This window comes from Vicugna pacos, chromosome 16, assembly GCF_048564905.1.
Source record: "Vicugna pacos chromosome 16, VicPac4, whole genome shotgun sequence".
Taxonomy (NCBI): domain Eukaryota; kingdom Metazoa; phylum Chordata; class Mammalia; order Artiodactyla; family Camelidae; genus Vicugna; species Vicugna pacos.
Genome location: NC_133002.1, coordinates 50,021,016 through 50,047,741, shown reverse-complemented (window position 1 = coordinate 50,047,741; position 26,726 = coordinate 50,021,016). Strand labels below are relative to the sequence as shown.

General features: G+C 56.9%; 1 protein-coding gene across 1 annotated transcript; it reads left to right on the top strand.

Moving 5' to 3' along the window:
• Positions 1-379: 379 nt before the first annotated feature.
• SCN4A (sodium voltage-gated channel alpha subunit 4) lies at positions 380-26,726 on the top strand. The gene is made up of 24 exons (XM_031685613.2): positions 380-658; positions 745-863; positions 1,027-1,116; positions 1,395-1,523; positions 2,018-2,109; positions 3,968-4,246; positions 5,059-5,122; positions 5,373-5,514; positions 6,297-6,506; positions 7,042-7,195; positions 9,010-9,248; positions 10,998-11,171; positions 11,961-12,317; positions 16,529-17,017; positions 18,844-18,976; positions 19,798-19,952; positions 20,487-20,660; positions 20,779-20,901; positions 22,191-22,469; positions 22,747-22,800; positions 23,014-23,151; positions 23,650-23,754; positions 24,390-24,660; positions 25,484-26,726. Exons 1-24 carry the CDS (start codon positions 386-388, stop codon positions 26,707-26,709), a joined length of 5,469 nt encoding a protein of 1,822 aa, XP_031541473.2. The 5' UTR covers positions 380-385; the 3' UTR covers positions 26,710-26,726.

Here is a 26,726-nt window from a genome sequence, read left to right as displayed (position 1 = left end):
CAGTCCCCAGAACTTGGGCCCAGGAGGCGGTTGAAGGCACTGGGGCGTTGGCCCTAAGTCCCCAAGGTCAAAGAGGATCTGGTTGGCTTGCTGTCAGTCCAGAGGGCAGCCAATCCCCTGCTGGGGAGACTGTGGTGCAGGGCTCGGGGGTGATGCACTTGTGTCCAGCACCTGTGCAGCAGCAGCACCCGGGCCCTGCAGGCACACCTCCCAGTCCCCACAGGGCCTGTGCGCCCACCTCCCCACCCTGGCCCCTGGGCAGGCAGGAGGTGAGTAGTGGACAGCAGGCCCAGGGCCAGGTGGCCGCCCAGCACCCCGGGGGCTGCACACTGCAGCTGCCCCGGCTGCCTGCCACCCTGCTGGCTCCTGAGCCCAGAATGCAAGGATGGCCAGAGCATCTCTGCCCGCGGTGGTGCCTCTGGGCCCCGACAGCCTGCGCCCCTTCACCCGGGAGTCCCTGGCAGCCATAGAACAGCGGATGTTGGAGGAGGAGGCCAGGCAGCAGCGGAACAAGCAGATGGAGATTGAGGATGCTGAACGGAAACCACGCAGTGACCTGGAGGCCGGCAAGAACCTGCCCCTTATCTATGGGGACCCCCCGCCAGAGGTCATCGGCATCCCCCTGGAAGACCTGGATCCCTACTACAGAGACAAGAAGGTCTGGGCCTGGGAGGGCTCCCTCTACCTGTCTGCCCACCTCCGTCTGTCTTCCTGTCCCAGGCTCACGCTCTCTCCCTGCCTCAGACCTTCATCGTGCTCAACAAGGGCAAGGCCCTCTTCCGCTTCTCCGCCACACCCGCCCTCTACGTGCTGAGCCCCTTCAGCATCGTCAGACGCTGCGCCATCAAGGTGCTCATCCACTCATATCCTGCCTGAGAGCAAGCGGGGCGAGCGCAGGGCCAGAGACAGGCAGGGAAGGGTTAGGGAATGGGCAAAACAGTGGAGGGGGGCACTCTGGGCCAGGAGGCCCTCTGTCCACCTCCTCTCCCCACCTGCCCCCTCACTTTCCTTGACCCTCCCCCCAACGCTGTTCAGCATGTTCATCATGATCACCATCTTGACCAACTGCGTGTTCATGACCATGAGCGACCCGCCGTCCTGGTCCAAGCACGTGGAGTAAGTCTCCCCTCCCCTGTTCCCCGGTCCCAGGTGTCTGCACTCTGAGGATGCTCAGAGTGACCCTGCTCCTGTCTTCCCAGGAGACAAACACTGTCACTGTCACCCCATCAACACTTTAAGCCCCTGGGGTGGGGCACACACTCTCACCAATGTCCTCAGCCCCTTGGGTGGCATATGTCATTTCTGTGCCCTCCCTCCCATAAGGTCCATCATTGCCACCCACACCCCAACCGAGGCGTGACAGGCCTGGCCCTGGCTGGCCCTCTGCTCGCCAGGTACACCTTCACAGGGATTTACACCTTTGAGTCCCTCATCAAGATTCTGGCCCGAGGCTTCTGCATCGATGACTTCACATTCCTCCGGGACCCCTGGAACTGGCTGGACTTCAGTGTCATCATGATGGCGTGAGTAAGGCCCCAAGGGCATCCTGAGACTGACAACGGGGAGGGGAGAGGGCCAGGCCTCAAAGAGGGCAGCTGCGTGGGCTGACCCTCTCAGAGGGTGGACTGCAGGGCCGCGGGTCAGGCATGCAGACGGTGAGCTGCATACTTCTAGGAGCTGCCATCCCCCGGGGTCTGGCTTGGAGGCTCTCCCAGTGCCCTTCCACGTACACGCAGCAGCCCTGGGTCCCAGTCCCTCAGGCCCTCACCCATAGGAAGAGCTGGGCTACCCTTGCCACCGCTACTCCTCAGCAAAGCTCCTGCACTGACTTCCCCAACTCTCAGGCCCTGATAGGAATCTTGGGGTATCCGACCTATCCCCCTACACCTCCATGGTAACCGCAACTACAAGGATTCCTTGGGAGTCCTCTTTCTGAACCCGGAAAAGCTGTGACTTCTGCCCTATCACCCCACCATCCTCCGGCTCTGACACAGCCTTCACCCCAACCCCTCCCCAGGTACCTAACGGAGTTTGTGGACTTGGGCAACATCTCAGCCCTGAGAACCTTCCGGGTGCTGCGGGCCCTGAAAACCATCACGGTCATCCCAGGTACTGGGGAGGAGCAGGAACCCTCTGCCCAGGCCATCAGGCTTCCCCCATGCCCAGGCCTGGACCCTGATACTCAAGTTCTGGAAGCCTGACCCAGGTCACAACCCTCCCAGGCGGAGTAGGATCCACACCAAAGCCTGGACACAGAGGGAAACTTGTGGCCAGAGAGAAGCGGTCCCAGGTGGGAGGATGGGTGTTTGAGGGGCAGCATAGCAAAGTGATTAGAGCAAAGACTCTGGAGCCAGACTGCCTGGGTTCATTTCTCACCTCCACCACTTCCTAAATTTGACCTTGGGCAAGTGGCTTACCCTGTCTGCCTCAGTCTCTGTATCTGTAAAATGTGGATAATAACAGTACCATTCACTGGGTTGTTATGAGGACTCAAAGCCTTGATAGTGATAAGGTACTTAGAACCATGCATGGCAAGTGAAATAAGCAGAAACCTCCACCTGAGAGGGACAGAGGGAATCAGGGATGGAAAGTCCCAGCCCTGAGGGCTCAGTAAGGAGCATGCCACATACCCACTGAGCAACGAGGCCAGTGCAGTTCCGAAGTAATGCATCAAAAAGCATGAAGTAAATAGAATCTGGCTCATCCAGAGCCTCAAAAAAACATGTGGAGAAACTGGAGAAGGCTCATTAAATGAGGGAAAGATGATCTGAAAAGGTATGGAGAATAGACTCGGGGAGGAGGAGAAATTGTGAAGTCCCAGTGCTAGAAAGCTCCTTCGTGCTCCCCTAATCCAAAGCCCTCATATGGCAGTTGAGGAAGGAGAGATCCCGGGAGGGAAGTGCTTACTGAAGGCCACACCCACATGGCACGTTGGCCACTGAGTCAAGGCCACAGTACCTTTCCTCGATGCCATGCTTTCAGCATCCTCAGAGCTCAGAGGGTTTTTACACAGAGACCGCTGAGCATCTGTTTCCTTATCAGGATAAGAAAAGGAAGTGAACTAATATTGAAGCAGGAGACACTCTGATTAGGCCCAAGGAGGACAGTATGGCTCTTCCATAAATGATGGAACCTGAGCCTGGAATTCCATATGACATGGTGATGCCTTTGCCTGTCCAGGGGGGCAGAATGCAGTGAGATTGCAAGGTCAATTCAGAATTTCTCAGAGTGAACTCTGCTTTTCTGAAGGTGTTAACATGCATTATAAGGAAAGGAATTCTAGGGGGAGGGTATAGCTCAAGTGGTAGAGTGCATGCTTAGCATGCATAAGGTCCTGGGTTCAATCCCCAGTACCTCCTTGATGAATAAATACTTAAACCTAATTACCTACCCTAACCAAAATAAAAAAAAAAAAGTTCTGTGGTCAATAAGGAAAGAGTATTAAAAAATTATAATAAAATAAATTTTATAAAGGAAACATCATATGAAAGTTTTTGTTTGTTTCTGTAGGACTTTTCAGAGCCTCTGATAGGATAATCTGCATACGGACTCTCCAAGAGGGAACTACAGAGTTTAGCCTTTCCCAAACACGACTGAACTCGTTTTGTTAAAGGCACAGCTTGCCAGATTAGTGCTCTAAGGAACAAACTTGGGGAGTGCTGACTTAGCGACATGTGTGAAGCTCCCCAATATGCCTGTGTGTTGCTCTGAGTCAGGCCACCCCCTGTGAAGTCCGTTCTTTGTAGTCCATTCTTCTAGTGGCTGAGATTCTGTGGCCATTTGAAGGCTTCAGATTGAGAATGTAATCAGAGAAGAACGAGGCTAATTTGGGAAGGCTTCAGGGAAGTGGCGCCCCAAGTAAGTCAAGGCTTGAGGGAGACAGAGTAGGCAAAGGCTCAGGGGAGTGAAGTCAGTGAGTTATCCCCTGCCCCACCCATCCCCATGCTCGTATCCTCTCTGTGGTCAGGGCTGAAGACGATCGTGGGGGCTCTGATCCAGTCAGTGAAGAAGCTGTCGGATGTGATGATCCTCACTGTCTTCTGCCTGAGTGTCTTTGCCCTGGTGGGGCTACAGCTTTTCATGGGAAACCTGCGGCACAAGTGTGTGCGCTGGCCCCCGCCCTTCAATGACACCAACACCACGTGGTACGGCAATGACACCTGGTACGGCAACGACACCTGGAACAGCCAGGAGAGCTGGGCCAGCAACTATACCTTTGACTGGGATGCCTACATCAATGATGAAGGTAAGCATGAGGGTAGGGGGGCCAGTGGGGTCTTTCCCAGCCTGCACAGCAGCCTCTTGTGAGATAAAGAGCATGGGGGAGACCTGAGATAAATCCATCACTTATCAGCTTGGGTAACCTCTGATGAGTCACTTCATTGCCCTGACCCTCAGCATCTTTACTTATAAAATGGAGACAACAGTACCCTTCTCAAAGGCTCTGTGCAACAACAAATGCCAAATTGTTTTGAAAATCGTAAAACGTTTGCTATAAAAAGCAACAATCCATAGTCCCTATTCCCTCGCCTACACACTGCCTGTTCTTCTCCGTCACATCACGTGCCCGCACCCTGGCGGGGCCACCACCAGACACCCGTGCACCCACATCCTGTTCACATCCCCATACTTCACAGGCACACACACAAGACACAGTCTCATATAGCCGCCATGAGTCCACACAGTGCCATCTGGCAGATTAGAAAGTGGTACCTGGCAGCCAGGATTCTGTCCCCCGCTCACCCCTTAGTCGGGGGTCCTGAGCTGGTACACAGTAGCCCCACACACATCCATGCATGCTCTCCCCACACCCCACGTCTCCCCCTGTGCCCCGGCTGCATCCCACACTAGGCACTGAGCTGACAGCCAAACGTATCCACTCAGAGACCTTGGGACTTGGAGCTGCCCTTAAAGGAGAGGGAAGGGGCCCTCAGAGAACATCCATTTAGTGCATGTGGCCCCCACTGCACACAGACGTGTCCACAGGTGTGCAATGGGTACTGTGCCCACAGTGTCCACATGGTGACATACTTCCTTTTTGGCCTTTGACTCCCAAAGGGAACTTCTATTTCCTGGAGGGTTCCAATGACGCCCTGCTCTGTGGGAATGGCAGCGATGCTGGGTGAGTGATTTAGGGGGTGGGGTGAGGAAAGGTGCCCCATGGGTGTTGGAAGATGGGGGAGTGATTTGATTAGGGACAAGGACCTGGGGTAGATGGAAATACAAAGAAAACTCATGGGCATGGGTGGGACGCTTTCCTGTTTTCGGGACACAGACAAGATTGAAGGATGTTTTTGTCTTGGGATACCCCCACCTATCCCCCACCTGGAGCTCTCCTTTCTCCCTAAAACCAGTCCCCGTCCTATCCTCAGGCACTGCCCCGAGGGTTATGAGTGCATCAAGGCCGGGCGGAACCCCAACTATGGCTACACCAGCTATGACACCTTCAGCTGGGCCTTCCTGGCCCTCTTCCGCCTCATGACACAGGACTATTGGGAGAACCTCTTCCAGCTGGTACAGCACCAACCCCCACCCCGCCCGTCAGCCCTACAGCCACCTCCACCCATCTCCACGGCTTCCTCAGGGCTTGGCAGGGCTCCTAACACAGCCGTCTCCTCCATGGGACCCCCTCCATACCTCTCCATATGGGTCTCAGAGCCCTGTGACACTGGGCCCCCGGCCAGAAGTGAGCCCAGCCTTTCCTTCCTTTTCCTTCTTTGCCTTAGGAGCTGAGATCTGGGCCCAGGACGGACTCCCAGGCCTCACAGTAACCAGTAGGACAGCTTAGAATCCAACTCTGCTCATACACAGTTATTTAGCTTCCACTGTTTGCAGGCAGGCAGGTTGAGTCTGGAGCCACAGACAGTGCCTTCTGGTCTCTGGTGATGTTTCTAACACTGATGATGTTAATGATAATAGCAGTAATAGTAATAGTAATAGATATTACTTGCTGAGCTCTAACTAGGTGCCAGGCACTGTGGGAAAGCTAGGATTCAAGCCGCCCCACAAAGCCTATGTTTACTATTTTTCATCCTGGTTCTCTATCTCAAGATGTCTGGCCGGGGTCCCCAGGGCTCTCTGAGCCAGGAGACAAGGAAAGTCTGGACCCCAAGTGTATCTCTTGGAGCTCCCCAGGAGGTGGCGTAGCCTGCCGAGGACGGCCACACCCTGCCTCAGAGGCTCTCAGATCGCCAGGCTCTGTGAGGGGCCCTCTCTGTTTTCTTCTTGGGGTGATGGGTGTGGGTGAAAGCAGGCAGGGTGCTCTGTGATGCTTCCTCCCACTCCCCCTCTCCCAGACCCTTCGAGCAGCTGGCAAGACCTACATGATCTTCTTCGTGGTCATCATTTTCCTGGGCTCCTTCTACCTCATCAACCTGATCCTGGCAGTGGTGGCCATGGCCTATGCTGAGCAAAACGAGGCCACCTTGGCTGAGGACCAGGAGAAAGAAGAAGAGTTTCAGCAGATGCTGGAGAAATTCAAAAAGCAGCAGGAGGAGCAGGAGAAGGTCTGGACTCAGGAAGAGGAGGCCGAGGGTGTGGGAGAGGCACGGGGTAGGGGCTGCAAGGCCGGGGAGGGCCCATGCTGGAGCTCTGGTTGGGTGGGAGGCAGCCAAGCAGTACAAAGTATTTTGCAGCTCAGTGCCTCAGTTTCCCCATATATAACAAGGAATCTGGAGTAGTTAAACCTGAAGTAGCCATCCAGCTCAAATACCTATGGTCTTATGATTCTTTTGGGCAGGGTTTAGGTCCATGCTGGGGGCGAGGTGGGTTCTGTTGAGTCCCTAGGGAGCAGCTGCCCATCACCCATCATCTCATGAAGCTCAGGGTCCATCAAGGTTTCAGAGAGAGAAGAGTCCTTTGATCCCTACCCTGTCACCCCCACCACCACTGAGGTTGCCACCCCTACCTACACTAGGCTGGACACAGGCCCAATAAAGGGGCCCCTGGCCTGAAGGACTCAGCAAGAAGCTTGGAGAGTCCATTGTCCATCCCCATGGCTCACAGATGGACTTTATGTCCATCACCCTTGCTGGTCCACAGGCCAAGGCCGCCCAGGCTCTGGAAATCGGGGATGCAGATGGGGACCCAGCCCACAGCAAAGACTGCAATGGCAGCCTGGACACATCGACTGGGGAGAAGGGGCCCCCGAGACCGAGCTGCAGCGCAGACAGTGGTGTTTCAGGCGCTATGGAAGGTGAGTGCTCGACCTCCCCATCCCTGTCCTACTCTCAGGGTGGATGAGGAAGGGGGTTGCCTGGCTGGGCCCAGCTTCAGGACAGTAACTTAATATTGGCGTCGAAGAAATGGCTGTGATAAATATAGTCCTGGCTTAACCTGCCCCAGTTCTGGCTGCAAGGCTGGGCTGCTGTGGGAACTGGGGGCTTCCGGGAGGGCCTTGGGGGCTGCCAAGGCCATGGGGAAAGACAGGATAATAATACTAACCAGGAAGGCCCAGTGTTCCGGAAACTGGAGATTGTGCTCCTCAAATATATTCTGGGTAAAAGTTAAAGGTCAAAGACCAGACTCTGCCCAGATAGAATCATAGACTCCCCCAAATTCCCACGCTGCCCCTCATGCCTCGGGAAGAGATAGGATAAGGTAACAAGGAGAGGGTGTATAGACATATGGATGGATGGATGGATGGGTGGGTGGGTGGGTTGGTAGATGGATGGGTGGGTGAGTCGGTAGATGGATGGGTAGGTGGGTTGCTGGGCTGAAAGGTGAATAAATAGGAAGAGACATGGGTATATGGATGGATGAGAGGGAAGGAGAGAGGAGGAGGAAGGGAGGAAGCAAGGAAATCTGGCCTAGAAGGGATCTGGTCCCCTCCCAAGGCCTCTTGTTCCAGGAAGGACTTCAGGGGCCTGGAGGACTTTGCCAATCTCTAGAGGGCTCCATTTTCCCTGAGCTTGTGTGACAAGCACCCAGGTGTCTATGTGCCCTACCAGAAAACGCCCCAGGGATGCTGGACAGAGCTGGCCAAGGAGGTCACTCCACACTGCCCTTGCTGGGACTGTTGTGAGAAGTTTTGGGCCTCAGACACATTTTGAGGCAGCTGCTGGATCACCTGGGTTCGGGTTGGGGTGTCACTGTCAGACCAGAATCTGCAGCCTTTGAGAGGTCCAGTTTACTAATTTATTCCTGGATGGGGGTGAGGGTTAGCCACCCCCACCCCTGGGGTGTCCCAGTCAGGCACTCACACCCAGGTCTCCACGGGGCTGCCCCCAACTCCAGCCCCCTTTCCTCACATATGACATGGGGGCACTAGTATACTTATCTCATACATCTCAGGTGGTAATTAAATGAGATCTCACCTAGGCTGAGAACTCCCACAGGCAGCAGAGGCCTGGAAGACCAGGAAGAGAAGCAGCTTCACCCATAGGCCTTACAGAGCCCCAGGGTTCGGAGCTGGAGTGACCAGAACAGGGAATGTTTCCAGAAAGCTACCTTGTGGGAAAGGGAGGACTGGCTGGGGACAGTCTTGGAGGGGCCGTATCCTGGCAGTGGGAGGGAGAGCCCTCAGAGGGAATCTCGAGCGGCACTGGTCAGTGGCAGGTGGGACTGGGACCCAACCCTCAGGCCCAGGCACGGTGGTGTCTCCCCTGCTGGGATCGCAGCCCTGGGCCAGGGGTAGGAGATGGAGGTCAGGAGAGGAGCCCGGGTGTTGGAGGGGGTTTGCCAGGAAGGCGGAGTTGTAGTAGAGCATTGTTAGAAGGAGCCTGGGGTAAGACTGCTGAGGGCGTGGCTTTTGAGGGTCAGAGCTCTAAGGGATTGTGCTTTGGGGGCGGAGCATTGAGGGGTGGGGCCATGTAGGCGGGGTCTAGGGGGTGGGTCTTGAAGGTGACCCGCTGAGAGGCAGGGCTTGGACTAGGCCTCCATGAGGGGGCAGGGCTTGAGATGTGGTACTCTAAGGGGCGGGGCTTGGAGGGTGGGACCAAAGATCTAGGTGGAGGATGGAGCACACGAGGGGGGATCCTCATCAGGTGTCTGTTTCTGCCCAACCCCCAGAGCTGGAAGAGGCCCACCAGAAGTGCCCACCGTGGTGGTACAAGTGTTCCCACACAGTGCTCATATGGAACTGCTGCACCCCGTGGGTGAAGTTCAAGAACATCATCCACCTGATCGTCATGGACCCCTTCGTTGACCTGGGCATCACCATCTGCATCGTGCTCAACACCCTCTTCATGGCCATGGAGCACTACCCCATGACCGAGGACTTTGACAGAGTGCTCAGCGTGGGCAACCTGGTAGGGACAGGACACGGGGAGGTGGTCCTTCCTGGGCAGGATAGGAGAGGGGTCACAGGGCCTGATGTGCTGTATGGAAATAGGGGCCACTATTAGGGGGTGTACGGGGTCAGACTGGGGTTATTTTCCCACATATAGGGGCATGAGTTGATGTACAGGGAGGTATATGGGGTGATCGATGGGAGGTGGAATTTGGGTTTCAGGGTATTTTGGGGCAGAGAGAGTGGGGATGAAGTGCTGGACTTCTTAAGATCAGGACTCCAGGGGCTCTGGTGTGCAGGCCATGCCCTGCAGGCAGAGATGGGGGAGTGAGAGCATGGAGATGGGAAAGGGGCTGGATACCAAGCCTCCCCACTTTCAGAGGTTGTTGTGGGCCTAAGAGGGACTGGGGACTTGAAAGTGGGGGCATATAGCCCTGGGAACCTGGGCCCAAGAGGCACTGGCTCACCCTGGAGGCCCAGCACCCCCCCGGCTGCTGCCATTTCTCCAGCATGGCCAGACCAGCTCCCCTCTCCAGCCCTTTCTGCCCCACTATTGTTGACACTCACTGATCCGCCTGCTTATCCCTGCCCATTAGGAGCATTATCACCTCGTTGCAGCCCTGGTGGAGCCTGACAAAGGGAAAAAGCCGCCTCCTCCTCCAGCCCTGCCCCACCCTTCCCAATTCTCTTCCACAGTATTTCCCAGTTGGCAAATTGGCAAGATGCTCCCCCTCCCCTGAGGCCGAGGGGAGCCCAGGGAGTGGAAGACTTGGGGCCTGGAGCAGGACAAGGACTGGGTGGGTGGCACAGGAATCAGACCCCAGACTCCCCAGCCGGTGAGGCAAGCACGTTTATCCGATGGAGATGCCCCAGGCAGCCGTGGCCAGGCTGGGCTGGAGGGACAAGGGTGCACTCTGGACTCGAGGCGCAGCTGCTGGGGTGTGCGTGATGGGCCCGGCCCGCCACCTGCCCACCCCCTGCCCACACTCTGCTGCTGTCTGGGCACCTGCTATGGCCGGGACAACTCCTGGGCGGGGCTCAGTATGTGTCTGGGCAGGCTGTGGACCCGGGGCAGCTGGTGCCTGGCAGGAGGGGGGGCCCTGCCTAGGGAGCTTTCAGGGGCTCTGCAGCCCTCAAACTCCAAGTCAGGGGGTTGTGGGGATCAGCTCTGGTTTCTCACTGATCCTCAACTTCACCCTCTTTTGGCCTCTGCCCTAGACTTCTGAGTCCACCAAAATTTTCTGGGTCCTGGAACCCCCACCAACCAGGGTAGAGAGGCTGTAGGATGTAGAGACAAGAGACTGTACTAAGCTCCCCAAGATCTGGGTTTGAGACCTGACTCATTCCCATATGGGCACATGACCGAGAGCTTGCCACTGACCACTCTGAGCCTCAATTTCTCATCTCTGGGACAAGCGTGATAACCCCCCACCCCCAGCTTCAGAGAGATCGGGATACCGCTGAGGTCGTAGCCACACAGCACTCTGTGAGTGCTGAATATTATGATTGGAATGAGGCCCCAGGAAGTCAAGTGACTGGCCCACGGTCACAAGGCCAGGAGCAGACGGGTCCTGGGCTCTAGATGGTACCCGGTCTGCCCTGTGGCATGGCCGTTCTGCTCCTCACTCACGTACACACACCTGCCTGCCCACCTCAGGGCTCTGCCGCCCTCCACTTGAGCCCCTGAGTTCTGCCAGGAGGTGGGAATAGGGCGGGAGACTCCTGTGCCCCCGAGGCTCTGTGATGGGGACTGCACCCCACCCCACAGGTCTTCACGGGCATCTTCACGGCTGAGATGGTACTGAAGCTCATCGCCCTGGACCCCTATGAGTACTTCCAGCAGGGCTGGAACATCTTTGACAGTATCATCGTCACTCTCAGCCTGGTGGAACTGGGCCTGGCCAACGTGCAGGGGCTGTCCGTGCTCCGCTCCTTCCGTCTGGTGCGTGAGGACCCGGGACCCGGGCTGAGGAGGGATCGGGTGGGGTGGGGATGCTCAGAGGATAGGAGAGGAAACCCCCAAGAAGCCAGAGGGCTGGAAGTGAGGACCCCCTGCCCTTGTGGGCACCACTTCACCTCTCAGAGCCTTTCTTACTGGAAATAGGGAGAAAATTGTCCTTCTCCTTATTACACAGAGCTGCTGGAGGACCAAAATGACAGTCCAGGAGCTGACATTTGGACTTGACTACTAAGTGACCTTGGGCAGCCGTAGGGTAGACCTGAGAGCTGAGGCTCAGAAAACTCATCAGTAGTGGAAATGGGACTCTGAATTAATGTCTCTCCCACCACCCCATAGGAGCACTTTTATTATGTTTTTAACTTTATTGTGGGACCTTTTATGCACCCACCAAAATATAGAGAAGGTAAGGTGAACCTCTGTGTACCTATCACCCAGCTCCAACAGCCATCAACATTCTATAGCTCTTGTTTTATCTGTCCCCCAACTTTTTATGGTGGGGGGAGTATGTTAAAGCAAATCCTGACATTTAATTTCACTTGCAAATACATTAGCCTGTATCTTTAAGAAAGAAAGGCTCGCACAAAGAGGATGGGGTGGTAGGTTATGAGCATTTCCATTTAACAGAGAGGTAAACTGAAGTCTTGCATCCCTCAGGGGGTGGAGGGTTCAAGCTGCTCAAAAGCATTATTTCTCTCATAAGGATGGGGCTCCCTCGGGGTTAGGTCAGGGGTCCCTGGGCCTCACTGGCCCCTGCACCCCTCTGCCCGGCAGCTGCGGGTCTTCAAGCTGGCCAAGTCGTGGCCAACTCTGAACATGCTCATCAAGATCATCGGCAACTCGGTGGGGGCGCTGGGCAACCTGACGCTGGTGCTGGCCATCATCGTGTTCATCTTCGCCGTGGTGGGCATGCAGTTGTTCGGCAAGAGCTACAAGGAGTGTGTGTGCAAGATCTCCTCGGACTGCAGCCTGCCCCGCTGGCACATGAACGACTTCTTCCACTCCTTCCTCATCGTCTTCCGCATCCTGTGTGGGGAGTGGATCGAGACCATGTGGGACTGCATGGAGGTGGCCGGCCAGGCCATGTGCCTCACTGTCTTCCTCATGGTCATGGTTATCGGCAACCTGGTGGTAAGTGAGGCTGGCTGGGTGGCACCCCCACCCTCGCCCAGGAAATCCAAGTGTTCAAACCTATCCTGTGCCTTTATTTCCTTTAAATCAGGCTGTCGTCCAAGGGCCCTTTTCCTCTGAGGTTGAACTGTTTGAAATCCCTGGTACTTGACCATTTTCTCTCTCTCCCCAACCCCAGATGGCAGCTGTATGTGATTTAACCCAGTGGCTCTCAAATTTTAACCTGATTAAGGACCACCTGGGGGTTTCTCAAAACCTAGATTCCTGGGCCTGTCCCCCAGAGTCAGATGCAGCAGCTCTGAGCTGGGGCCTGGGAATCTGCATGTCTCATGCATCCTGGGGGATGTTACTGAGATGTCACTGCTGCTGGTCCAGGGACCACAGTTGGAACCTAGTGTTTTGGGTAAAGTAATATGATCCCTGGAGTCAAACTGACTACGTTCCAGGCCCAGCTCCTTCACCATCTGTGTGACCTTGAACTAATTACTGCTTTCTGGTCGGCTGGGTTCTCTAACTTCACATGGAAGAATGGTTGGCACGTCATGGGGTGGCCGGGAGGGCTGACTGTGACAGAAGGCCCAGCGAGGGGTTGGTACCAGGAACTCCTAGGCCTCTTGTCCTCCTCTCCTCTCACCCTCCCTTCCTGGGAATCAGGCCCCAGGCATTGGGAGGACTAGAGTTGGCATAAACTGTACCCATCCTGCTACTTTCTGTGGCTCCGGGCTTGGTGTGGGCGATGGTGCAGGGAAGGAGGTGCAGGGGCAGATGAGAAGCAGGAGCTGGGGGCCGTGGGCCAGCTGACCAGAATTTCTGTGGCTAGGGCCTGGGGAAGCATATCTCCTTATCCTCCTGACCCGACTCCTCCCCTTCTCCGGGTGGGGGTCACCCCTGCCAGGAGTGCCAGGCCCAGCTGCCCCCTGCAGTGGCCAACGCTGCCCTGGGCAACAGGGGAGTGGGAAGACGCATGTCCCCACGTTCCACAAAGGCCTGTGGAATCCTTGAGCTGCTGGGTCAGCACTTCTCAGATATCGCTGAGCTCCGGCTGGGGGCTGGGGCGGATGGGTGGCAGGGGTGTCACCTCGACTGAGGAGGGGACCATGGGATGGAGTCCTGAGCCCCTAGGGGCAGCTAGACTGCAGAACCCAGGCTGGCTGTTCCTGGGATGCGGGGCTAGGGGAGCAGGGAGAGAGAGGGAAGATGCCCCAGCAGAACTTTGGGGCAGAATTCGGAGTGGGGGCGGTGTGTGGCAGACTTTGAGTAGAAGTATGTGAAGGCAAGTTTAAGGGCCTGAGGGTGACTCACAGGGCCTGCAGGGGGGTTCTGTCTATGTGTGTGTAAACTCAAAAACATTTTAGGCCCCCACTTTGCTACTTGCTGACTAGGAAACCTTGGGCAAGTTATTTACTCTCTCTGGCCTCAGTTTTTCTCATCTGGAAAATGGGAATAATGATGGTGGTGACGTACTCCATTGGGTGGTCATAATGATTACATTACAAATGTTTAAGTGCTTAGTGATGTGCTTGGCCCATGAGGCTGGGGGAGTCCAACATCACAGGCTTGTTGGGAGCAGTGGCGGTGTAGGTACCCGTCTCCAGCATCACACTCCCACCCCTGTGTTGGGCTCCTGCCCTGTGCCAGTTCCAGCACAAGGGGCTTTACGTGTATTATCCCTAAGGCTCTGCGTAACCCTGTGAGGCAGGTAATGTTGGCTCCGTGCTCCCTGGAGGCACAGCTAGTGTGAAACTGAGCCCAGACTAGAACTTGGGTCTGTGCAACTCCACTAACAACAGCATCAATACTGGCAGCAGTGACACTCATGATAAGGCAGCATCAGCAACAGCGCTGCTGACAGCTGACCTCTATTCATATTTATTTCGCGTTCTGAGCACTTTCTGTGTTGATTTCTCAATGCTCACCACTCCTATCCCTGATGAGGGATGGACGTGCTGCTGTATGTCTCTGTTGTAGCTGAGGAAGCACAGGCTCAGGGAGGTTAATTGGTAGCCTGTGCAGGATTTGAACCCAAGCAATCTGCACTGCACTGCACTGCTCTGTGTGTCACCCACCCCTCCCCCAATCTCACACACACATGCCACTGACACTGTTTTCCAGCCCAGCTCCGTGGCTCTCCCACTTTGCTCGAAGGGAGCGAAGCGGCTAAGGGAGGTGGCACTGTCAGCTCTTTGGGCACTGTCCCCGCCCACCACCTTCCCAGGCCTCATGGAAGCAAGTGTCTGCCAGAGGGCACTGGGACACCTGCCAGGGAGTGTGGGGACCTATGTCCCCTGCGTCCATGACACTCCAGCACTTCCTTGGGGCTACAGTGAAGGAGAGGAAACGACCAGGTCATAGGTAACCCACCCCTCAGAGCCCCCTAGGGAAACATGAGGTCCACCCCCCTTCCCTCCAACCCACCCCCCCAACGCCTTGCCTGAGGCGGCTATTTCTGTCCTGGGCAGGAGCCATGTGCAAACCCTGCTGACCCAGAGAGCAGCTAATTCCCATCTCAGATGTGTTTCTGGCAACTGGACACCTCCCCCCAGAGAAGGAAAGAAAGATCAGTAAATGTTGGTGGGGGGCAAAGGCAGAAAAGCAGCTAGAAGGCGTGGAGATGGGAATCAATCCCCCCAGCACATCTTCCCAGAGAGAAAAGATACACATTACAGAATATACATAGTTTAAAGATATTATGCCAACATGATAGTTAAGACAATGACAAAAAGACCTTGGAGGACACTGGTGAAAGGCAGGTAGTGAGACAGGTGGAGAAGACGGTCAAAGGAGGCAGTCGCCCCTTGGTATCTCAGGAGATTGGTTCCAGGACACCTTGCAGATACCCAAATCAGAGGATATTCAAGTCCTGTAGAAAACAGCAGTACAGTTGGCCCGATTCCTCACATCCACTCACATACCAGTCACGCCCCAGGCCCCCAGAGTAAGACCTGCCTCTGGCTGACAGGAGCCAGGACCCCCACCCCAGCCAGGCTGCACCTTCTTCCTCACTGCCCTGGAGTGTGGGCTGTGGAAGGCAGGGCCGCTGCACTGTACAACCTCTGGGGTAGCCATTCACATTGTAGTCTAAATAAATGTTATCCTCTAAAGTTGTACAATGACTGGAAACCTGGATGCTAGTTCTGAATGTGCTGTGTGTCCTAGGGAAAGTCACTCCGCCTCTCTGGGACCCAGTTTCCTTATTAATAAAATGCTTAGCTGGCCTCGGAGTTCATTGCACTCCTCTCTGTACCTTGTAGAGTCTTCTGCTATTGCACACATAACAGTCAAAATGTTTTGAGTGCCTACCGTGTGCACCACTTGTATGACCTTTTAATTGTCACAACGTGAGGAGGTAGGCACAGAAATCATTCCAATTTTACAGATGAGGAAACTGAGGCACAGAACAGTGATATGACTTGCCTCAGGACACATAGCTAGTAACCTGAGGTTCAAGGTCAAGCAGCATGGTTTCGAAGCTCAGGCACCTCAGTCTCTACTTCCATGCAAACCCACTGCATTGTGTTTGATCACATGTCTGTCTCTGGGCTGGGAGCAAACTGAGGCCATTTGCTCCTGCACACAGTGGGAAGGGCTCAGCAAATTTCTGTCTGCTAGGAAATAAAGTTAGTGGGGTAGACCAGTAGCCTCTTAAGTCCCTTTCAGTGGGATATAAGAGAAGAGGACCAGGTAGAGCAGAGAACCCCAAGGGAAAAATATGAGGTGAATAGCAGTAGGTCAGATGCCCCTTCCACAGCAACAGGGGACATATATCCGAGCACCAGGGAGCACAGGTTCTATTAAAAGTCCCACTTAGACAAGAGAAGAAGGCTCAAAAGATTCAGGTTCCCAATAAGTCCTGGAAGCTTGGACGCATGAGCCCTGTTTTTCATTCTGCTTCCCCTGGCAGTGGAGGTGGAGGACAGTCATAGAAATCATCCCTGTCATCCTGTGGGCCTCCCCAAACCCTGCCTTCATCTTGGTTGGCAGAGTCCTATCATGTACCCAAGCCCCAGTTCCCTCATCTGTAAAGTGGGCATGATGGTAACACTCCTTACCTCCATGAGCAGTTGTGAGGATTCTGTTGGATGACATCCTCATCGATGGCCAACACGTGGTAGGTCTGATCTGGAGGCTCATGGACCCTTGCAATGGCTGAAGGTGGCACCCTCAGGAGCCCAGAGGCTGAGCTCAGGCTCCCCCCACCCCCTGCTCCCCAGGTCCTGAACCTCTTCTTGGCCCTGCTGCTCAGCTCCTTCAGCGCCGACAGCCTGGCGGCCTCGGACGAGGATGGCGAGATGAACAACCTGCAGATTGCCATTGCACGCATCACATGGGGCATCGGCTTCGCCAAAGCCTTCCTCATGGGGCTGCTGCACGGCAAGATCCTGAGCCCCAAGGACATCATGCTGAGCCTCGGGGGGATTGGGGAGGACAGCGAGGCCGGCGAGGCTGGGAAGAGTGCCCCCGAGGATGAGAAGAAGGAGCCGCCACCCGAGGAAGGTGACAAGGACCTCAAGAAGGACAATCACATCCTGAATCACGTGGGCCTGGTTGACGGCCCTCCCCCCAGCATCGAGCTAGACCACCTCAACTTCATCAACAACCCCTACCTGACCATCCACGTGCCCATCGCCTCCGAGGAGTCCGACCTGGAGATGCCCACGGAGGAGGAAACTGACACTTTCTCAGAGCCTGAGGATGGCAAGGTGAGCCTGTCGCAGGGCCTGGCTTGAGGGGTCAAGGGTCACAGACACGACTTCATATTTTTGTGTGACTTTGGGCAAGTCACCCATCCTCTCTAAGCCTGTTTCTCCATCTGTAAAATGGGGTAATGGTACCTACCTTGTGGCACTACTGTGAGCATTAGTTGAGATGCTGTGTGCAAAGCACATGGTCAGTGCTCTGTGAATGGTGACAGGACTGTTACTAATACAATTATTCTGATCTGTCCTGCCTGTCCTAATACCCCAGTCCCCTCCCTTCACTCCTGCCCCACAACTCCGCCTGGGTCCCCTCTGACCACCAGGTGGCGCTCTTGGACAGGATGTTCTTACCTGTGGCACCTCAGCTCGAGGGCTGGAACTCGAGGCCTCTCTTAATCCTGCTCTGGGCTTGAAACCCCACCCAAGTCCTTGCCGTTATCATTTTCTACTTCTGTTTAGGGGCCGGTGCCAACCTCCAAGCATGGGCCAAAGTGCCAGGTCTGGGCTGAGGACTCTGAAGAGAGGGGTCAAGGGCCCCCTGCCTTGGGTACAATCAGAACAGAGAGCTGGCGTGCAGCCTCAGCAGGAGCCCTGAGCCACCCAGGCCACCTGTGCAGGGGACCTGCTGCTGGGCTGAGATGCCCCTCCTCTACGAGATTGGGCAAAGAACTGGAGTCGCCCCCCAGAAGCTCAGGCTGAGGCTGGGCTTTGCCTGGATCTCGCAGGGGAGCTGACTCTGAGGCCCCTCACCCACCCTTCAGCTCTGGCAGGGGACGGACTAGCACATAGGCTAGGACAGGGTCCCCTGCCCACCCCACCCTATGGCCCTGGGCCTAGCTAGGCACCAGAGCCTGAATAAACTTTGCCCTGAAAGCTTTTGACTCCTTAGTCCCCCCAAATACGTGGCATGCTGACTTACCAGGGGCTGGGCGCCTGCCAAGCTATAAATACCCTGGGAAACGTGGCACCAACCTCGGTAAGAGGAGCAGAGGCGGGGGACGGCTGGAGAGCACCCAGGGCCAAGGCTCTGAGGACTCTGTGTGTGGGGGGGTGCAGCGAGCATGGCTCCCAGGGACTCTGAGTGTTGGGGTGCACAGGCAACGAGCAGGGCAAGTGGCTCAGTGGGTGCCCGGCCTGACTTAACACCCGGCGCCTCTGGTTCCCTTTCTGTCAGCTGGGCACAGGGACCTCCCTAGTTTTCTGGTCACCATTCTGGGAGCTGCTCCCCAGCCTACCCTGTCCATCTTCCTTTTCAGGGGCCTCCCCCCACCACCTGAGCCATCAAGGGGCCCCCTGAGGAGTGGAAGCTGGGGCCAGGAGGCTGGCCTGGAATAGCACCAGGAGGAGGTGGGGGAGGCCTGGCCAAACTGGAGCTCCAGCCCCACCTCTGCCCCACCCCACTCCCATCAGGTGCTCTTGGCCTCAGGCTGGAACTTCTGCTATGGAAAAATTTCCATCCCTTCTGGATTCCTCAGCCAAACAGGCCCTGAGGATGGAAAGGCTCAGACCTTGGGGGCACCATCCTCCATTATCTGCAGGCTGTGGCAGCCCCAGCTCCATCCTGACCGGCTTCCCTCCCTAGGCCTCCTCCCTGTCCCACTCCAAACTTAAGGGCCATGAGAGCTGGACCACAGCTGCCTCAGCCACTGTACTTCTTCTGCAAAGGCCCCAGTGCTGGCTCCATAATCCAGAATTGAGTGAATGAATGAATGGATGAATGAGTCTCCTAGTCCCCTCCTTCCCTTCTCCATCCTGGTCTCCCATCTTGACCTCCTCGGCCCCACCTGGCGGGAGGACCCAGGGGTCATGTGACCCTGTGGCCCCTGCAGAAGCCGCTGCAGCCCCTGGATGGGAACTCCTCCGTCTGCAGCACTGCCGACTACAAGCCCCCCGAGGAGGACCCCGAGGAGCAGGCCGAAGAGAACCCTGATGGGGAGCAGCCTGAGGAGTGCTTCACGGAGGGTGAGCCTACATATGCATCCCCACTTGCCTCCCCGAGCGCAGCAGACGCCGAAAGGGATAGGTCAGGTCAGGGCCCAAGGCGGGAACAGCCCTAGCCCCAACTCATTGCCTCCTTGGGGACATCACAGGGACACGCACATCACAAAAGCAGACAGGGCCTCCTTCCCTTAATGCTACCCTGCCTTGCTGCACCCTAGGAGAATACAACCCCGGGAAGCGGTGTTAGAGCTGAGGATGCCTCTGAACCCCTGACCCCCTGACCCCAAGTGTGTGCAGGGTCAGCCCTGTGGGCTGCTGTGCAGAATCCCTGTGAGCCTGAGTGTGGCCAGCATGAAGCAGGTGCTGAGCAATGGCTGCTCTAAGACCATCATCCTCCTCCCCGGCTTCATCTTCCAGAGAGAAGCCTGCCCAGCCCTTCAGGAACATTTTACCCAGAGGGCTTGGATTGTGCAAAGTGAAGGCTACCTGGGCAAGGTGGGGAAGGGTGGGGACAGCTGATGGTTACCTGTACTGGTGGCCTGCACCCCTGCGATCTGGAACGTGTCTCTGCACATCCATCCCGGGCAGCGGGTGACGCATGGCTGGAGTGGGCTGTGGAGGGAGGGCCTGAGGCCCCCATGTGAGGGGTGGGGCTGGACTGCCCTACTTCTCACCCATTTCCAACTGGCAGCAGAGAACCCGGAGACAGGTATTGGAAGAAGAAGGGGCCCCCAGTCTGGAGGGTGGGCATCCTGGGCAAGTGTCAGGAACAGGCTGACTGTGCGTCCTAAGACAGCCCCCAGGCCTGTGACGTGGTACCCCTGCTGCCTTCCCTCCCCAAGCCTGTGTGCAACGCTTTCCCTGCCTCTATGTGGACATCTCCCAGGGCCGAGGGAAGATGTGGTGGACCCTCCGCAGGGCCTGCTTCAAGATTGTCGAGCACAACTGGTTCGAAACCTTCATTGTCTTCATGATCCTGCTCAGCAGTGGAGCCTTGGTAGGCACCACCCCAGGGGACGGGCACGGGCAGGGGCAGGGGCCATGCCTGAAGCAGACCTCCTGGGGCTCCCCCCTTCCATACCCTGGGAGGGATGCAGCCTGGACAGCCCCAAACCCACAGAATCCTAAAGAACTCACTAGTGGTTCCAGGATATGGTGTAGAATTTACTGATTTTTTTTGAGACAGATGGGCTCTGACTCTGCATGCATCCCCGGTTACCAGGCAGCAGGTGGGGAAGGCCCCGGGACTGTGGGGTTGAGGGGCAGGATATGTCACTGTGACCCCCCCAGCAGACTATTGAGTGTTACTATGATTAGACCTGGAAAAGAGGAGGCGAGGGGCTTCTTCGCACTGGGAAACTCACTGGCTCACCCCCTTGATGGGCGTGGGGAGTCTGGGGGATGCCACCAGCCTGGACCCCCCCCCCAACCCAGGCCCAGTGCCAGACTCCTGGGAACCAGCAGCATCAGGCAGGGTGGCTGCTGCCCCAGCCTCCGGGCCCCGGTCACCCCGCCCCTCTGGTGCCCCCAGGCCTTCGAGGACATCTATATCGAGCAGCGGCGGGTCATCCGCACCATCCTGGAGTATGCAGACAAGGTCTTCACCTACGTCTTCATCTTGGAGATGCTGCTCAAGTGGGTGGCCTATGGCTTCAAGGTGTACTTTACCAACGCCTGGTGCTGGCTCGACTTCCTCATTGTGGATGTGAGTCCGCCCCACCCCCGGCCCCACCGCCCAATCCGGAGGCTGTCCTTTTGGCCAACGACCTAAGGCAGCCTGGTCAGGCCCCGCACTCCCTGACTACCCCACCCTCCCTTTACAGGTCTCCATCATCAGTCTGGTGGCCAACTGGCTGGGCTACTCGGAGCTGGGAGCCATCAAATCCCTGCGGACGCTGCGGGCCCTGCGTCCCCTGAGGGCACTGTCCAGATTCGAGGGCATGAGGGTGGGTGCCGAAGGGGATTCCAAGCAGGGCTAAGGACTAAGGGAGCAGCCACCGCAGGGCAAGGTGCAGGGGGCGTGTCTGTACTCCGGCCACCACCGGGGGAGGCATGGGCCCAGGGCTCTGCGGAAGGCCAGATTTGGAGACCCACAGGTATTCTCCCACACCAGGCCAAGTGCCCGTTCCTGCCCTCAGCCCCTCTCCTTAGCTCATCTCTGCCACCACTGGGGGCAGCAGAGGCTGCAGCAGCTCCCAGGAGGGGCCTGAGGGCACTCAGGCCAGAGGAGAGGAAGGAAGGCAGGTCTGTGGGTTTATAGGTGTCCCTCCCCAGCCTCAGACTGGGGCCCCCAGGGCTCTGAGCCTGCCCACCCTTCCCTCAGGCCCTTGAGGGCGGAAGTGACAGGTAAATACAGGGTTGGGGCAAGACCAGTGGGACTTCCCCAGCCAAGGGAGCTCTGTTAGGAACAAGACCCACTCTGGAGGGACAGAGCTCTGTGAAGAGCTAGTTGCAGGCCAGCAGGGCACTCAGCCTGGGGGCTCCCTCATGTTCATGCGAGAGGCCCTCCCATCCCCAGAGCCAGGGACCCGCCGCCCCCAGCTGGGGGGAAATGACCTGGCCGTGGCCACACGGCTGGTTGTTGCCCAGCCAGGAATAGAGCTCCCCTGGGCATCACCAGGCCTGTGCCACCCACTGTGTCTGGAGGTCCTGAACCAGCTTCTCCTTGAAAACAGACAGTTCTCAGATTTAACCCAGCCTGAAATAATGAGGTTGGCCTGGGTGGCCAGAGCTGGTGGGGTACAGGGCTCCAGTCCCAGGGGTCCTACAGCTTCAAAGACCCTACTGGCTTCTTTTCTGTGTCTGTGTCTCTACTCCTGTGAGCAGATAAGCAGGGGGCTGGGTCACGGGGACTGAGTTTCCTATGGGGGCCGAGGAAAGAGTGTTTGTCTCCTGCCTGGTGACCCGTGGCCGGGCTGCTTCCAGAGAAGCCCAGCCCACCACTCTGGGCTGATGGCTCCAGCCAAGCAGAGAGATCTCTTCAGCCACCAGGCCGGCAACCCCCTACCCTCCTCCTCGCTTACCCCCTCCCCTACCGCCTTGTAAAGCCCAGCAGACTTCTCCCTCAGGCCTGGCTCAGATCGGGCCCCCTCTAGGAAGCCCTCCCTGAGTAGCAAGGTCCAAATCTGCCTGGTCCCTTGGTTAGTGTGGATGGGGAGCCCTCTCCCAGAGGAGACCGGGTATCCCCACCTGCCTGGGGGCAGCTCAGACACTGACCCGGATCCCCGGCCGCCAGGTGGTGGTGAACGCCCTCCTGGGAGCCATCCCCTCCATCATGAATGTGCTGCTTGTCTGCCTCATCTTCTGGCTCATCTTCAGCATCATGGGTGTCAACCTGTTTGCTGGCAAGTTCTACTACTGCATGAATACCACCACCTCCGAGAGGTTTGACATCTCCGAGGTCAACAACAAATCTGAGTGCGAGAGCCTGATGCATACAGGCCAGGTCCGCTGGCTCAACGTCAAGGTCAACTATGACAACGTGGGTCTAGGCTACCTCTCCCTCCTGCAGGTGGTGAGTGTGATCTGCTGCCCCTGGTGGTGGTGGAGGTACCCCTGCATTCTCAATGTACCTGAGCCACTGCCACTCCTCTTTAGGGGGCCACCCAACCTGCCTCCAGGGCTGTGGGACCCTGAGGTAGTGTCTAGACCTCTCTGGTCTCTGATGCCTGCCCAGTGGGGCTTGGAGCAGGCAGCCTCTGGCGAGGACCAGGCTGGGAAAGGGAGGGAAACTCATGGATGATGGAAGCCAGGACCTGCCCCCCTCCTCACACCCAACCACACTCTCTTAGGCCACCTTCAAGGGCTGGATGGACATCATGTATGCAGCCGTGGACTCCCGGGAGGTAAGTGGGGGGGGTGGAGTCTCTCAGATGTGGCTGGTGAGTGAGCCAGGGGAGAGGTTCCAAACCCATCGCCACCTCATACCACCTACTCAGGAGCCCCTGAGGGCCTGCAGACTAGGGGTGGATTGGCCCACTGTGAAACGGGGAGCAGGGAGCAGGCAGCATGTACCCTCAGCCCACCCAGCAATCCGTCCCATCCTGTGGCCTCTGCAGCAGGGGGAGCAGCCGCAGTACGAGGTGAACATCTACATGTACCTCTATTTCGTCATCTTCATCATCTTCGGGTCCTTCTTCACCCTCAACCTCTTCATTGGTGTCATCATCGACAACTTCAACCAGCAGAAGAAGAAGATGAGTATCCGACCCTGGCCCCCTGCCTCCTCCCTCCCTTCGTCCACTCCTTCCTCCATGTGTTCACAAACGCTGCCTCAGTACCCTGCTGTCACCGGTGGCCTGATTAGGCAGCAAGCCTGGGTTCAGACATGGCCGTGAACCTCAGTTTCCTTATCTACAAAATGAGGTTCATGCTGCCTAACTTGCTGGCCCCTTCCAGGGACCCAACAAGGTGCTGATGGAAGGTGGCCCAAAGCAGGCTGCAAGGCCCCTTCCCTCTGTCTGTCACCCACTCCCCTCTCCTCGTCTCCCCTCTCTGGACCCCTCAGCCCCCCCTCCTCTTCCTCTCTCCCCCCTCCCCTTGCCTGTCTCTGTCCCCTCCAGGTCCCCCTCCCCCTTCCCACCATTCCCCTCAGCTGGGGTGGGGGCTGCTTTAAGGGTGGCGCCTGAGGTAGGGAAGTCCTGGAAGCCAAGAAGGGGGACCTCCTCAAACTTACGGGCCCCATCCCACTATACTTTGGAGGGAAAGACATTTTCATGACGGAGGAACAGAAGAAATACTATAACGCCATGAAGAAGCTTGGCTCCAAGAAGCCTCAGAAGCCAATTCCCCGGCCCCAGGTACCAACCTTCCAGGCCCATCCCACTGCAGCCTATATGAGGATCCTGCTCAAGGGGGCCGAGGGGGCAAAATGCAGTCTGTGCTCTGCCCACTAGGCTGTGTCCCTGGCATGAGGCTGGGTCCACCTACAGGAAAGTTGGGTCCAGCTGCTGGGAGGAGTGCCTCTTTGTAACTGTACAGATACTTAATGCATATGCAGCAGCTGCCTGATAAACTCTGGTCATTGGTTTACTCCTTACCCAGACCTGCACAGCCCCCTAATGTCTACCTCCTCCACTGGTGGCCTCTGGGTCAAGGTCCCCTCCAAGAGGGAGGTGGAGGATGTCCACACAGCCCCCCTGGGAGCAATGACTTTGGGAGAAGGATGAGGTGTTGTTGGGGGACCTTGATGGGAAGAAAGGTCCCAGAGTGAGGAAGGATGCCCACAGAGCCCATGGAATGGCCTGTCTGGTGGGGCTCCCCTCCCTGCCCTGGCCAACTCCACCACCAGCCCTGACACCTTCTCTCCCTCCTTCTCCCTCCCCACCTCCCTCTCTCTCTGTCCTGCTGTCCTGTCCTGCCGGTCCCTGTCCTGCCCTGACTGCTGCTGCCCGTACCCCCCACGTGCATCCCTGCACTCCCCTCCCTGCTGCAGAACAAGATCCAGGGCATGGTTTACGACCTTGTGACAAAGCAGGTATTCGACATCACGATCATGATCCTCATCTGCCTCAACATGGTCACCATGATGGTGGAGACGGACGACCAGAGTGAGCTCAAGGTGGATATCCTGTACAAAATCAACATGGTCTTCATCATCGTCTTCACGGGCGAGTGCGTGCTCAAGATGTTCGCCCTGCGCCAGTACTTCTTCACCATCGGTTGGAACATCTTCGACTTCGTGGTTGTCATCCTGTCCATTGTGGGTGAGCAGGGCCAGGTGGGGCTGAGTCCTTCAGGAAAGCTCGGTGCTCCCATCCTCATGTCCACATCCCAGCTCGTGCACCTGGAGGTGCACACAGACACACACAAGTGCGTGTGCACCTGGCGTCTATGCTTAATGCACAAAGGTGTATATGGTGGGCTCCCAGGCAGCCTGTCACCTGTACACACATGAATACACCTCAAGAAACATTTACCTGACTAGTAGCTGCACACTCAGATGCCCATGTGCTTCGTGAAAAACATAAGACGCTTCCAGTATCCATACACATAAGACAAGTGAGTGGATGCGTGTGTAATTATGATAGTAACTAGCTATCACCTATTGATTATTTATGACTTGACTGACGCTGTGCCATGCCCTTCATGGGTATTAGCTCACTTGTTGTATATAACAATGCCCCGAGGCTGGTAAAGTTGTCGCCTCCATTTTACAGATGAGGAAACTGAGTTCCAAGCCAGTTACGTGACATGCCTGCAGTCACTCGCCCAGAGGTGTCCTCTCACTGTTATCTATGGCCTCCACAAGGAACCAGGGAATGGGCCTTCCCCTCACAACACCCACTTTGGCACATCCTACCTCCATGCAGCCGTGTCAGGGCAAAGCTGGAGCCCCGGGCCCCACGACCTCTGGGAGAGCCTAATGGGTCGGGCCATTCGGGCTGTGCTCTGAGCGCTGGGCTTCTCCTGCCCCTCCCCAGGGACGAGCGCACCTGGCCAGGGCCCCCTTGGGCCGTGCATGCTCCCCGCTCCCCAACCCAGCCTCCCACCAGGAAGGCAGCCGTCCTCATTGCTTCCTCCCTGCAGGACTCGCACTCTCCGACCTGATCCAGAAATACTTCGTGTCACCCACGCTGTTCCGTGTGATCCGCCTGGCGCGGATCGGGCGCGTCCTGAGGCTGATCCGTGGGGCCAAGGGCATCCGGACACTGCTCTTTGCCCTGATGATGTCGCTGCCTGCGCTCTTCAACATCGGCCTCCTCCTCTTCCTGGTCATGTTCATCTACTCCATCTTCGGCATGTCCAACTTCGCCTACGTCAAGAAGGAGTCCGGCATCGATGACATGTTTAACTTTGAGACCTTCGGCAACAGCATCATCTGCCTCTTCGAGATCACCACGTCAGCTGGCTGGGATGGACTCCTCAACCCCATCCTCAACAGCGGGCCCCCTGACTGTGACCCCACCCTGGAGAACCCAGGCACCAGCGTCAGGGGCGACTGTGGCAACCCCTCCATCGGCATCTGCTTCTTCTGCAGCTACATCATCATCTCCTTCCTCATCGTGGTCAACATGTACATCGCCATCATCCTGGAGAACTTCAACGTGGCCACCGAGGAGAGCAGCGAGCCTCTGGGGGAGGATGACTTCGAGATGTTCTATGAGACTTGGGAGAAGTTTGACCCTGACGCCACGCAGTTCATTGACTACAGCCGACTCTCCGACTTCGTGGACACCCTGCAGGAGCCACTGAGGATTGCCAAGCCCAACAAGATCAAGCTCATCACGATGGACCTGCCCATGGTGCCAGGGGACAAGATCCACTGCCTGGACATCCTCTTCGCCCTGACCAAAGAGGTCCTGGGCGACTCTGGGGAGATGGATGCCCTCAAGGAGACCATGGAGGAGAAGTTCATGGCGGCCAACCCCTCCAAGGTCTCCTACGAGCCCATCACCACCACCCTCAAAAGGAAGCAAGAGGAAGTGTGCGCCATCAAGATCCAGAGGGCCTACCGCCGGCATCTGCTCCAGCGCTCCGTCAAACAGGCGTCCTACATGTACCGCCACAGCCAGGACGGCAGCAGCGATGGGGCCCCCGAGAAGGAGGGGCTGATTGCCAACGCCATGAGCAAGATGTATGGCCATGAGAACGGGAACAGCAGTGTGCAGAGCAAGGGGGAGGAGAGGGGCTCCACTGGGGACTCCGGACCTGCCATGGGGCTCATGCCCATCAGCCCCTCAGACGCTGCCCTCCCTCCCTCCCCGCCCCTGAGGCAGACGGTGCGTCCAGGGGTCAAAGAGTCTCTTGTCTAGCAGGCGACGGTGAGGAG